The sequence below is a fragment of the Eleutherodactylus coqui genome, chromosome 8 (assembly GCF_035609145.1).
Source record: "Eleutherodactylus coqui strain aEleCoq1 chromosome 8, aEleCoq1.hap1, whole genome shotgun sequence".
In the NCBI taxonomy this organism is placed as follows: domain Eukaryota; kingdom Metazoa; phylum Chordata; class Amphibia; order Anura; family Eleutherodactylidae; genus Eleutherodactylus; species Eleutherodactylus coqui.
In genome coordinates, this window is record NC_089844.1 from 61,507,668 (window position 1) to 61,521,765 (window position 14,098).

The 14,098-nt window shown below is 43.3% G+C and overlaps 1 protein-coding gene across 1 annotated transcript in view; it reads left to right on the top strand.

Annotated features, from left to right (window-relative positions):
* USP40 (ubiquitin specific peptidase 40) overlaps positions 1-14,098 on the top strand; it is a 62,354-nt gene that overhangs the window by 20,430 nt on the left and 27,826 nt on the right. Inside the window, exons 10-18 of the mRNA XM_066575709.1 lie at positions 1,777-1,887; positions 4,185-4,458; positions 4,543-4,624; positions 6,290-6,461; positions 7,026-7,107; positions 8,576-8,646; positions 9,889-10,208; positions 10,344-10,470; positions 13,989-14,046. Coding sequence (XP_066431806.1) covers positions 1,777-1,887; positions 4,185-4,458; positions 4,543-4,624; positions 6,290-6,461; positions 7,026-7,107; positions 8,576-8,646; positions 9,889-10,208; positions 10,344-10,470; positions 13,989-14,046 — 1,297 coding nt within the window. The remainder of the gene's footprint in view (positions 1-1,776; positions 1,888-4,184; positions 4,459-4,542; positions 4,625-6,289; positions 6,462-7,025; positions 7,108-8,575; positions 8,647-9,888; positions 10,209-10,343; positions 10,471-13,988; positions 14,047-14,098) is intronic.

Below are 14,098 nucleotides of genomic sequence, written 5' to 3' on the forward strand. Positions count from 1 at the left end.
CATTATAGAGCTCAAAGGTAAGGGAATGAGGAGTACAGGGAGCTGCGGTTTATACTCCCTGGGTCCCCCATTCCAGCGCTGTGTCCCTGAGAAGGGAGTGCGTGCACACTGCGTGACTTTGCTTGGAAGTTTTTATGCACACGCTCCCACATTGATCTCTATGGGAAAGCGCATGCACACAGTCTTCTGAAAAGAGTCACGCAGTGTGCACACCCTGATTTCTTTGGAATGGGGAACTCAGTGAGTGTACGTACAGCTCCCTGGATTTCCTGTTCCCTCTCATTTAAGTTCCATAATGTAGTTTATGGGGCTCTAAGTTGTTGACAGGTTCCCTTTAAAGGTGTTCAGTGAATGTCGATGAAACGTTGGGAGGGATAAGATGGTCATACTGTACACATGGAGGAAGCTCAGTATGCGTCTACGTGGTTTCTGGGGGAGGACAGAGTTTGACTGAAAGAACTCCGAGACTGCACAATCGCAGCGATCTCTCTCTTCCATCACTTTAGGAACTCACACCCTAAGGCCGCCTGCACACGGGCGGAAATCCCGCGGCGGTATTTCCCGCGGTATTTCCGCCACTGAAATTTTGCATAGGAGTGCATTACAATACACACTCCTATGCAGACGGCCGCGGTTTGGCCGCGCAAAATCTCACGCGGCAAACAAACCGCAGCATGTCCTATTTTTGTGCGGGGCATGCACTCACCCGGCCGCCGGCTCCGGTCTGCGCATGCGCCGGCTGCGCGGCAGCCGGCACATGAAAGAGCCGGGGCCGCCAAGCGCGGGTGAGTACGCGCTCGTCCCTGCAGGCTCTCGGGTCGGGTCCCGCGGCGAGAATTCTCGCTGCCGGATCCGACCCGCTCATCTGCAGGCGGCCTTATTACTTGATTTGCAACCCATTATTTTTCTTCCATCCGTAAACTGGGTCCACACCGAGCTGATTTGCAGCAGAATGTCCGCAGCTGGTATTTCGCTGCAGATCAGCCACAGAAAACGTGCCTCCAAACGGGTACCATTGTGTTGCGAGTTTTATCGCCTATTCCTGTACAGAATTCACCACCTCATTGAGGAGAGGTGAATTCCGACGCGGTAACAGATATAAAATTGACAGCTACTGTAAACTCTGCGGCAAATCCGGTCCATGTGAACCCCACCTTTTTGTTTCTTCCTGCCCAGTCGAAGCTTTAAATTGCCTTTACATGGGACGAATGTCAGATTCATAACTGCCCAACAGCCGTCCCAGTGACTATCGCTCCAGTGCTTTTACACACAAGTGATGGCCTATTAGGTAATCTAGGCGGAGCGACCCGAGATCTTTGCTGGTCGTTTGCCTCCATTCACAGTACACAGAAGTCATTCAAATCTTTCAGCGCGCTCAAACAGAATGACTAGTGAGAACTGAGTGATTTCTTGCTCCATGCCCTGTTGGGAGCCGCGTGTACACCGGCTCATAGCCTCACGAATAATCACTTAAACGAGGGGTTACAGGCGACTATCGACCTGTATAAAGGTACCTCTACCATGTTTTGGTATGTAGGAGCAATAAGAGCTCTCTCACCTGGAGCAGACCCTGATCACATATTTGTAACCCTTCTTCTGTACTGTTTTGACCCTTGGTTTTTTTTTTATATCCCATTTGCCTTGCATTTATAACCCAAATAAGCAGTTTACATGATTGTTAGAAATTTCTTTGGGTCTGAAGATAAATAATGTATGTATTCCTTACAAACATGTACGCAAAAACAGACGTAGATATAACATCTTACTGTTCCTTAGGCTGGGATTGATAAAATGGTCCCCATGGATCACCTGAGTCAGAAGCTGCAAGAACACACAGGATCTTCCTGGAATAAGGCCTATAGGAAGCAGCATGGAGCCCTCCGTAAGGTACAACTATTACACAGTCATGGTATAGGCACAATAGGCATTTTTTTGGTTAGATACATCAATTTGTAGAGTATCTGCATTAACAAAGTGTAATAATAGTTATATAAACACTTTTCACATTGTTTTTTCTCCCTGTGGCTTACAAGGTGCTTCACAAATCTCTATGCATAGAGAATAATGGGTCTCATAGTTCCACGGTTTGTAAATTCAATCTCGAAAATCCTCAGACCAGTTGATCTTTCTCTTGCGGAGGTACTTGTAGAGCACCGTGAACACAGCCGTTATGTAGAACTGACATTTTTTGCCACAGTTTTGAGAGAGCTACAGCAAAAAAAAAAACCTCACATGTCCATGAAATACAGTTCAACACTAGATGTGTTGATGCAGGTTTTATGACTGGATCGAATGATGACCATGTAGAGAATGTTATGGGAATGAGGTGACAGTTTACCATTTCCATTTTATGGAGGATTGGGAATCACCCTGCAAATGCAAAATACCATGGGCCTTTATTTTTAAGCAAGACTGTCCTTGTTGCTAATAGCAGCCAACCAGAGCACAGCTTTAACCCCTTGAGTGGCAGGTTTCCTACCACCCTGTCGTGCCCACCAGGGCAGGTTTTTTTAAAATGGTCTAATCATTGAATTTCAACTAGTTTTGCAGTTGCGTCTCAAGAGCCATAACTTTTTCATTTTTCCATTGACATGGCCATATGAGGGCTTGTTTTTTGCGGGACAAGTTGTGATTTTTTAAACAGGGGGAAGGAAAAAAAGAAATGGGGAAAAAAGAAAAAAAGCGGCCATGTCATTAAGGGGTTAAATAATGTATTAACTTTCTTCTCTGGGTCATTACGACGCATGGATACCACATGTGTGATTGTATTTTTGATTTTTTACAAAGTAAAGGGAGACAAGTGTTTTTTTAATTTTTTTAATATTTAACTTTTTGTTTTTTAAATTTAAAAAAAAATTTTTTTTTTGTCCCTTTAGGGGACTTCCACAGGGACCCATCAGGACCCCCTGATCACATTCCGGGGGTTCGATGGTGACAGCCCTTTACATGCTGCAGTGACAGCCCTTTACATGCTGCAGTCACATAGACTGCAGCATGTAAAGGGTTAACACAGCAGAGATCGGAGGTTTTCTCTGATCTCTGCTGTAAGAGCTAGTACCTAGCTGTCCTCTGACAGCTAACAACCAGCTCTCCCTGTCACAGAGACCATGGGCTTGCTTCTGACAAGCCGATGGTCTCTATGGCAACTTGTAAACAAAGCAGGACATTGCTGACATGTCGGCAATATCTTCTGCTGGTTTTTCAAAGCCCTTGCACTGCTCTGTGTGGGACAGTGCAGGCAGAGCACACTGTCACAGCTTGTGGCATTGTGCTCTGCAGCTCCCATAGTGATACATAGCCCGGAAATCTTCCGGGCTATGTTGCTATGAGCAGTGGAGCTCGTCCCGGAAATTTTCCGGGCGTGCCACTCAAGGGGTTAAAGGGGTTTTGTCATTAAAGCAAAACCCAGTCCTCCAGCTTAGGGCCTGCCTAAAATAACAAAGGAGGGTATACTCACTTCTCATGGGGCTCCAGGACGCAGCTAACCACCGGCGCTGGCATTGGCAGTGACTTCTGGATAGATGGGCCGGGCTACGCTCCTGACATCAGTGCTCATATCCTGGCTGCCATGATGCCAGGAGTTTGGAGACCTGATGCTATCGGTCAGCTGAGTATAGTCTAATCTTATTTATTTTGGACATGATCAGCTGTATTTAAAAGAAAAATAAATGGCTTGGAACACTAACAAAAATTGAGTATAAATTAACGCAAAAACTCCACTAGACATATTTCTTTTAGTGGCATCCTAAGACAACTTTTACATGGCTTGATATAAGCCAGATAACCAGCTCAAGGAGAGAGCCATTTACATGAGTGCCAAACATACAGGCCAATGCAGTCTGTATGGGATGAATGATTGGTAATACGATTGTTCATCCCTCATACACTTTCATTGCGGTCAGCAGCACATCCACTTTTTGCAAACTGCACTATTTGTTCCTGTAGAAAAACTGAATCCTAGCAGGACAGAAGCAAATTGAAAGAATTGTTGCTTGTTTTGTAAACCCTTGAAATCAATGCGCGAAGAAATGCGAACATTTTTTTCGGGTTTTAATTCTGTTTCTCTGTTCCAAAAACGGAACAGAGAGCCGGCAGCCCTAAAACACAGATGTGAAGCGGTCCTAAAAGGGTCTTAAGTTGTAATTTGCAAATGACTAATTTAAGCTTTAATCTATTATTTCCAGTTTCTGCAGAAGCATGCCTCCATTTTTCAGTTGAGTTCAGATGGTTCTCTTGTGGGCTTAGCGCATTCAGTAAATGGTACTGATCCTCAGTGTTGTAAGCCAAATAATACAGCAAAAATGGCACCTCAACAAAGAAGTTCTAGTCACTGGTTTGACTTTAATGACTCCAGAGTACAGTGCATCCAGGAAAAGGACATCGAAAAACAGTTCCAGGGAAAAGAGAGTGCGTATATGCTCTTTTACCGCAAAAGTCAACTTAAGAGACCGAAGGAAGGTAATGCTATTTATGACATGTTAGTTGCCCTGACATGTAGTATCATACTAGTAATAAATGTAATACTAATGTATCTCTTTATAGCTAAAGGCAATGCTGTGTATGGAGTCACTGAATACCTCCTACGTCAGATGGATCAAGTTAATGAGGAGCTTCAGCAGAAAAGGCATGTCGCAATTTTCAACTTTCCATTTGCCTTCACTAGTATTGGTGGGGATTAGAGATGAGCGAGCATACTCGCTAAGGACAATTACTCGATCGAGCATTGTCCTTAGCGAGTACCTGCCCACTCGGAAGAAAAGATTCGGCTGCTGGCTCGGGTGAGCGGTGTGTTGCGGGAGTGAGCAGGGGGGAGAGAGAGATCTCCCCTCCATTCCTTCCCACTCTCCCCCGCCCCGGCCCCGCCAGGAACCGAATCTTTTCTTCCGAGCGGGAAAGTACTCGCTAAGGACAATGCTCGCTCGAGGGGGGGGATCTCTAGTGGGGATTTATCTTTTGTGAATGATTCTCTACAGTTTAGGTTGGTAGACGGAGTTTACAATTATATGCATGTAGTACTACCTTCTAAGGGTTTGCTCCCAATCTGATCATTTGCATGGGTATTATTTGAATAGAATATTGTGCAAAAATAATACATATTTTAAAGGGGTTTTCCAGGCAAAATACTATTAATCATCAATAGTTGATCGGCTGAGGTTCCCCCACCTGGAGATCCCGTCCAATCAGCTGAGCAGGTGCCCAATGTCAGCGGCACTACACACAGGGGTCAAAGGGTGCTTGTAACTGCGGCAGCAGCTCTCATTGAAATCAATGGGTGTTGTGTCTGCAGTTACAAGCTCCGACCCCTGTGTGTAGTGCCGCTGACAGCTAGTGCCCACTCAGCTGACCGGCCGTGGTCTGTTGCTCAGGATCCTGATCGATCAACTATTTATGACCTATCTGCACACCTTTTCATGTATTGAGCGCATCCCCGAAACCTCCATGCATCTTCAGAGAAATATATGCCAGTTCCGACCAGGCAAACATCCCTGGCATAATTTATGCCAGTGTTTGTGATGTAAATTATGCATAAATCGGCCGTCCTGGGGCGGCCACAACCAACCTACTTAAAAGAAAAAAAAGTGACGTGGCCAGCGCAGGAGTAAGAGCAGTCCCAAAACATTTGGGTGAGTGGGGCTTAGTTAGTAAATTTACCCCATAGTTTTTTGAGTTATCACAGCAGGACTGGAAAGAAACGAAGAACAGGATGTTCAAGACTCCTGCTTCTGATTATTTTCAGTCAGATATTTTGTAAAACCTAATCTAAAAGTTTCTCCAATTTCGTTTGATGTATTTAATTTATCAATAGATTCAGACAGTGTTCACACAGCAATATTTGCTAAGTTGTGCGATTACATCAGGGGGTTCTGTCACAGCTACCGAAAACAACATGGTGAGGGAACCCCCAAATGGAACCATTCACTTGCATTAGGTGTCCAATTTACATTGGTTCCGCTTGGTATTCTTTACTTCAAATATAACGAAACCTTAGCCCAATATTCTATGCTCCAAATATAGAGGAAACAAATGGAAACCTTGTAAAATGGACATTGAAATGCTGTCCATTTCACTGATGCCAGTGAGTGGTTTCATTTGGGGGTTCCACCACAGTCCTTTTTACAATAGCTGTTACTGAACCCCCTGTTGTAACCACACGGCATAGTTAATAACGCAGTGTGAATGCTGCCTTAGAACTGAAAAGGAAATGTAATAAATTTTTTTTCTTGCTTTCCTACAAAGTCAAATTGCATATAAAGTGATGTGTACTTGGTAACCTTTTCTATCCATTTAGATTGGAGTCTGACAGGAAAGCCAATTGCATGAACCTACGCCTCCACTTATCATCTCGTTACCATTTGGATAATGGTGCTCTACATCCAGTGACTTCCCTAGAAGATGCTACTCTTGAAGTCAGTGTGGACCGACGAGGGACTGTGGGCGACTTGAGACAAACTGTTTTCCAGGTGATATTGTCCTTAAACTTTACCTTCTTCTTTATGATAAATTGTCTACATTTTAAATTCTGTCTTCCTTCTTATCTTGTTTTTTTTTCCTTGTGGATTTTGTGCATTCTTCACTTGGTTTTTGTTGTATATTACTGTATAAAACAATTATCAGCTTACTTTTTACTTGACCATATAGACAGGATTTTGTCTGGTTCCCCTGAATTGTGTTTACAGACTGTGGGCAAAGTTTGCAGGGAAACTCTTTCAAAATCAGACAAGGCACCTGGCAAACCAATATACTATCAGTAGTATGTTTTCTGATCCATTCATTCCCTTTTAATAAGTCTATTATGTATGGATCGCCAGTAAAATACTACGGTGTGTCCACCTATTGTAACAGCTCACAGTTTCTGGCCTCAGGATAAAAATGTTTTCATACATTCATACTAGGGTGAGGTTCATAAGAAGGCAGCTGGCCAACAAATGTACATATTACTGCACATACATAATAATATGTGGGTATGTAAAATATTAATAATGTATTTTGTTTTCTTTTTTCTCCTATATTGGCATTTGTTACAGCTTTTGGATCCATCAGTAGGACGTTTCCTGAGTATTGCGAAGCTTCTTCCTGCAGGGCTGCATATCTTCCAGGACCTATGTGGTGAGTGTTAGAAATTTCTGAATTTTCTGAAATCGGACCGTATCATGGATAACATTTTACAGTAGGCTATAATAGAGAATGCTTTGTAATGTCAATCAGGCTACATATTTGAGAGGATGTACAGTGTGTCTCCAGGTTGTGTTATTGCACTTGTTTATAAACCTACTAGCTAATATACCCGGCTTCGCCCGAGTTAATTTGGTACTGGTGTTTATCTGGTGTTCACACAGAAAATCTTATGAAGCCGTGGTTACTTTAGAGATACCGAGGAAAAAAACATGTTCACCATTTTGCATAGTTCTCTGCGTTACCCAGGAAACACCACATGGAGGTAACCATGCGACGTTTCCTTTATATAAAATGACATCAGGAAGTGAGAGAATTAGATTTCATACGTAAAATTTGGACGCTAATTCTTTTGCGTTTTGAATTGAATAATCGAGTTGGGACCCATTAGCTTTTCCTATATATGGCATAATCAATTCTCGTGCCAAATTTCAAATTTCTACGACATCGGGAAGTGAGAGAATTAGACTTTGTACGTAAAATATGGACGCTAATTCTTTTGAGCTTAGAATTGAATAATCGAGTTGGGACCCATTAACTTTTCCTATTTATGGCATAATCAATACTCCTGCCACATTTCATGTTTCTACGACATCAGGAAGTTGCAGAATTAGTGGCGAGTCAGTCAGTCAGGGCTTTCGTCTTTATATACTTTAAATGTATTCTCCATAAGGCCTCATGTCCACGGGCATACCGATAAAATGCTGCAAGTGTTGCCACAGTGTTTTACCAGTGTTTGTGATGCTGGAAGTGACCATGTATGGGCAGCGAGTGTACTGCTCATGCCCATGTATCATACGGTCATGCGCAATGTGTCTTTTTTTTGTTTAATTCTGTTTCATAACGGGGTTGTGTATGATCCGCCGCCCATAAAAAATGTATTTCACATGGGCAGCTGCCCATACAAAAGTATAATATAATAGTGAAATAGAGCATGCCGCGTTCGATTTCTCACATGTATCTACACACATTGTTTACTCGCACCTGTGCATGGATCAATGAAAGTCCATTGACTTTTATGGACTCCAGTCACCACGTATCACGCGGCAATGCATCACACGTGTAATATGCGTTGAAAAACTGCCTGTGGACATGAGCCCTAAGACAACCAGTCAATCTAGTAGCATCAGTTCAGGCATCTTGCCTACATTTATTTGCACTGTCATACTGTAGTTCAGTTTTTGGAGTATTTTAACATTTTCCGCCTCAATCTTTTTCGCATACACATTTCCTTGAGAGCCAATCAGTTTATCTTCACAATTCTCAGTATTTCCCCTGTGATTTCCTTAGCTAACTTCCTCTGTGAAAGTGTATCTGACAAGAATTGTGCAAACACCAGCATACAGTTACATTTTTTTCTTTTATGTAAACCTTATTCTTTTTATGTTTTATCATGTTGTAGATGCTGAGCAGAATCTTTTGAGTGTTGGGGTCCATGATGGATGTGATATATTTGTTTGGGATGGAAAGCAGGTAAGGCTTAACTTAAAATTTCACTTGATCACAGATCCAGCAGTCAAACTCCCCACACCTTTGCTTTCATAGTCATCTCAGGAAACTAGTTCACCATATGCAGCTTTCTGTGCTGCTCTTACTTTTCCCAAACACTTGTTTGCTTTTGGACGTTTCATGGATTTCACTCCTGCATCTCTGCTTTTGCCAATTTGTCTTCTGGACTGTGTTCTGCATTGTTTGTTTTCAGCATGCTGAAAGACAACAATGAGCCTTATCAGGGATTCACAGCGGGATACAGCTGATACTATTGTTTCAGCTGTATCCTGCTCCCTGATGACAGGCTGGGTATGAAGAACAGAGCGGTCCACTCGAAGCGTTCGGTTGTATAACAGACGGGCACTCTGAGCAGAGAGCAGCTGGATGCAGAAGACAAGCGGGGACACCCCGTTTGTCTTCTGCATCCTCAGCCCGGAGTGCTCGGCTGTATAACTGGCTGGGCACTCAGAGCGGGGAACAGCTGGATGCAGAAGACAAGCGGGGCCACCTCACTTGTCTGCTGCATCTTCCGCTCAGAGCGCTCGGCTGTATAACAGCTGGGCACTCAGAGCGGGGAACAGCTGGATGCCTCGCTTGTCTTCTGCATCCCCCGCTTGGAGCGCAAAGTGATCGCTCAACGTTTGAGCGATCATCTTGCTCTGTAAATGACACAACGATTATCGCCCAAAAGTCGCTCAAAAGACATCTTTTGCGATAATCGTTGTGTCTAAATGGGCCTTTATTCTTGACTATTCTCCCTAGAATGCAAATCTAATTTGATCTAGATGTACAGTATAGCCTGCTTTGAAAAGTTTGTGCCCCTTTAAGATTAGTTGTTGACTTTTTCTGACAACTTATGCTCATCTAATAACTTGTGTTGGCCTCCTCACTTTTGTGATATACATGCAGTCAAAATTTTGTTTTACCACTAAATCACGTTTGAAATAGCTGCCACTAGGGGGTTTCCCTTCCAGCTTCTCTGCAATCCACTGTCTGTCGTTAGGTACAAAGCTTCTGTAGCAACAAGCACACAGGGACATTTCCTTAGCAATCGGGGAAGAAGCTACCTTCACACGAGTAATTAGGGAGTAACTGTTATATTTTAGAAAACTTGATGAAAACTCAGGTACGCTTCAATATCCACTTTATAGTGGTAGGTTATATACCTGTGATTACTATACTCCCTTGTAAATGTACTAAAAATTCCGTTTATTTGCAATGCAGGTTGGAGGTCTGTATGTGCAGAGTGGACCTGACTGTGCTCCTCTTCTTCTAAAAATCATGCGTCCATGTAAAACTGAAAGCAATGGTTGCTCACAGAGATATTCAGAAAGCGAGCAAGTTTTCCCTTCAAACTTTCAGTTGAGAGACCTGCAACAGACATTAGCTGGTAGCCCAACAAAAGAGTCGTTATTGTGCTCCCCTTCCACAGAAACCAGTGAGGGCTGGAGTGTTTTTGCCATGGAAGATATGAGCAAAACCCTCAAAATGTTAGGCCTTCGAGATGGAAGCTCCTTACTTCTGCTAGATTCACAAGAAGAGGGGTAAGAACTTGGACAATTATGTTATATACACTTTTCACATTTATTACACACGGGAAAATACTGTTCACTTACTATGGTTACCATGTATAATTTAATTTCTAATTTGCAAAGACCTATAATAACTTTTCATTCTAGGGAAATGGTTCTTGCTGCGGGAAAAGATGCAGCTGTTGACCTTAGCTTATACTACATTCAAGTCCAAGACTGGTACAATTCGGGATCTGACAAGAGAATTGTTCAAATTGCTGCAGACCCTAACTCTGTGAGTAATTAAGAGTTCATATTCTTCATTACTCTGTCTTCCACATTACAATATAATAATTCAATTAATACAATTAAATTACCCTGTTTACCCAAAAATAAGACAGTGTCTTATATTAATTTTTACTCCCAAATATGCACTGGGTCTTATTTTCAGGGGATGTCTTAGTTTTTCATGAAGAAGAATTCACGTTTATTGTTGAACAAAAAAAATGCACATTTATTATGTACTGTACAGTAGTTGTCATCACAAACCAGCATAACCAGACAGACTGTGAATCCTATCAAGAGTTTGTTGTTACTACCATTATTTCCATGTACACACTGTCTGGATACTGTAACAATCACCCCCTGAAGAATCAAAGTGACACACTGGTTGCCTGACCCACACAGGGCCACAAAAAATAAAGGCTGTAAAGTACCTGGCTCCCACACACTGTCTGGAGACTGTAACGATCACCCACAGCAGTTCCTGGACCACTTGTACAGCAGGGACAGTATTGCAGCTTCCAGCCACCAGGGGGAGCTCATCACAGCAGACTCACACAAAAGAGACAGAGGTTGGTCTTCCTTTCAGAGGAGGCCTTATATTCAGTACTTCAGCAAAACCTCTACTAGGTCTTATTTTCAGGGATGTCATATTTTCGGGGAAACACAGTATATAATTGGAACTTCTCATGTTGTTTAGTACTTTACAATTGTTGGCTGTATATACAAAAAAACCTGTAAATTTAATTTTGCCTACTGTTAGATAGGAGTAAGGTTACCGTTATACATTAGATGAGAAGTAACTGAATCCACCAATTACAGCGCAGGTGAATGACCATCTAAAGTTGGCCTGCACAATGTAGATTTCTCGCGGCCCGTGGACTATGACATGACTGTAATGTCAAGAGTCTAGTCGCCTGTGAGACGATGGAGATGGAGGACCTTACAGCCTCTATTAAAGACACCCAGGATAAGTTCTCAAAAACGTAGCATTATTGGATAGAGTTCAAAAACTCGCAGGAATATAATCCTTTATGGGCAATGAGAACTCTTGACTCCCCAACCAGGTTTTCAAGTGGGATGACCAAACTCTCTGCTCCCACTCCCTTACCCCCTACGCCACCCCCCTTTTTTATTTTATTTTTTTCCTCCCTTCTATCTTTCTTCCTTGCGTGTCTCCCGCTCCTCCTCTACCGTTATTCTTCTCCTCAGTCCCCCTTCTAAGCCTAACCTCTCTACTACTGGTTCCTGGCGCTAGCAGGCAATTCCCACTATAAAGCCTAATGTCCACTTGCACGCAGAGATTCCACTGATGAATTCCCGCAGCAGAATCCCTGCGCACCCGAGGACATGTGGAGGAAAATATTATTATACTCACCTGTCTGGACGCTGCAGGTCTCCGGATCTTCTGTCTTCAGACTGGCAGATGTGCTCGGCATGCTCCGTGCACACCTTTTTTTTTTTAAACTCCTTTCCCGCGTATCCGCGGCACAGCACAAAAACAGCTGCGGCTGTGCTGCGGATATGGACGGCTTCCATTGGCTTCAATGGGAGACGTTTGTGCGGGAGATCTGCAGGAAAATGGAGCATGCTGCGATTTCTTCCCGTGCATGCTACCCGCCACATTGCGCAGCTGATCACATGACTGTCAGGGAAGGTCTTGTAAGTCCCCGGAGTGGCTATTCGGCAGAATCTTTCAACCTGTCCTACAGTATTTGGAGCCGTGTTTATGCTGTAGTAAGTGCGCATTGTAGGATACAAAGTTTTATGTGATTCTACTCGGGCTTTTTCTTAGAGTGGCTTCACACAAGCGTGTTTTTGTGCGTGCATACGCACGCACAAAAACATGCTTGTATTTGCAACATTGCATTCCCTATGGTGCATGCACATGTCCGTGCTTTACAGGCGTGTGCCTGCAAAGATAGGACATGCGTGCACCATTTGGAATGCACACACTGTATCAATGGAGCCGCGGCTGCTGCCGGCGGCTCCATTGAAAACAATGCTCTGCTGGCACCCCTGCATTAAAGTGTAAAAAAAAAAAAAAAAAAAAAAATTTAAACAATAAAAAAAAATATATATATATATATACCTACCTACCTGTCCACTGCTGCCATGACCCCCGTGGGGATGAGGAACACATCTGCCGCATGCAGCAGATGTTTCCTTCATCCCCACTAGTTAAAAGAATTCTCTGCTGCTGCATCTGCCACATCTTTGATAAATGCAGCAGAGGAATTCTTTAATTCTCTACCGCAGCTGTCATACATGTCAGCTGCGGTAGAGGATTCTGCTGCCGGCAATTTCAGGGAAGGGCTTTAAATATAAAAATATAAAATCAAGTAAAAGTGCTCAGGTGCTCAGCCAATCACAGGCAGCTCTCACCCATCATTCATTCAGGAAGAGCTGCCTGTGATTGGCTGAGCACCTCAGCCAATCACATTTAGCTCTTTCAGCAGCCTGGGATTTAAAATCCCCACCTGCTGATAGATCAGCACCACAGTGCAGGGGACAGCAGGAGAAGACGCGGCTGTGCCCTGGCAGCTGAAGCATGCTGAGTATCTATTTTTTGTTTTTTTTTAAACCACTTTTACTTGATTTTCAGGGAAGGGCTTATATTTAAAGCCCTTCCATGAAATCAATTGCCGGCAGCAGAATCCTCTACCGCAGCTGACGTGTGACAGCTGCGGTAGAGAATTGAAGAATTCCTCTGCTGCATCTGTCACAGATGTGGCAGATGCAGCAGCAGAGAATTCTTTTAACTAGTGGGGATGAATGAAACATCTGCCGCATATATTAATATACATTTTTTTTTTTTTCACAATAAAATCTTTCTTTTTTTTATGGAAGGGCTTATATGTAAAGCTCTTCCCTGAAAAAGAATGCAGGGGGCCGGCAGAGCATTGTTTTCAAAGGAGCCGCTGACAGCAGCCGCGGCTCCATTGACAACAGGCACTCAGCTGTGTTCACGCGTGTTTTTGCTCGTACCTAGGTGCACACGTATGTACGCACCTAAGTATGCACAAAAACACGCTCGTGTGAACCCACCCTTAGGGTCTTAAGTATATATAGTGCAGTAGTGTCCACAATAATTTTTTTTCTAAAAAAAGAAAAAAAAATTGTATACGTATTCTGTGTCTAAATGGCAGCTTGAACCAACTGAGGTCCATGATCATATCTATTCGCTAGCAGACAGAGCATCCTGTGGTTTTAAAATGGTTTAACCATTAAACCATAGAATAGGTTTTTAGTGGCTTACTTACCAGGTGAGTCGCTAAAAACCTATCTGCGGCCCCAAGAGGTTTGCCGATCTTTATTTTGCGCCCCTACCTACTGCTAAGTTGTACACACCTGATCTAATATATAGCAGTCATTCGACTCTGCCCTCAGCCCGAAGGAATAGCTGTCAGCCAATCAAGTGTTCGGCTGACGGGGTCTGGGGTGTATGCACAGCTTTAGAATGACTTATTAGACCTTGCATTCAAAAGTTTGGGAAGTTGGAAAGATTAATTGTCTGCCTTTTGTTTCCAGACAATCTCAAGTATCTGCAGAAAAGCAGCTGAACTGTTGGCGCTGCCAAGGGACTGTGGTAAGCATTTCACTTCTGTGTTCACACTTCTGTTTTGCTCTTCTAGTACATA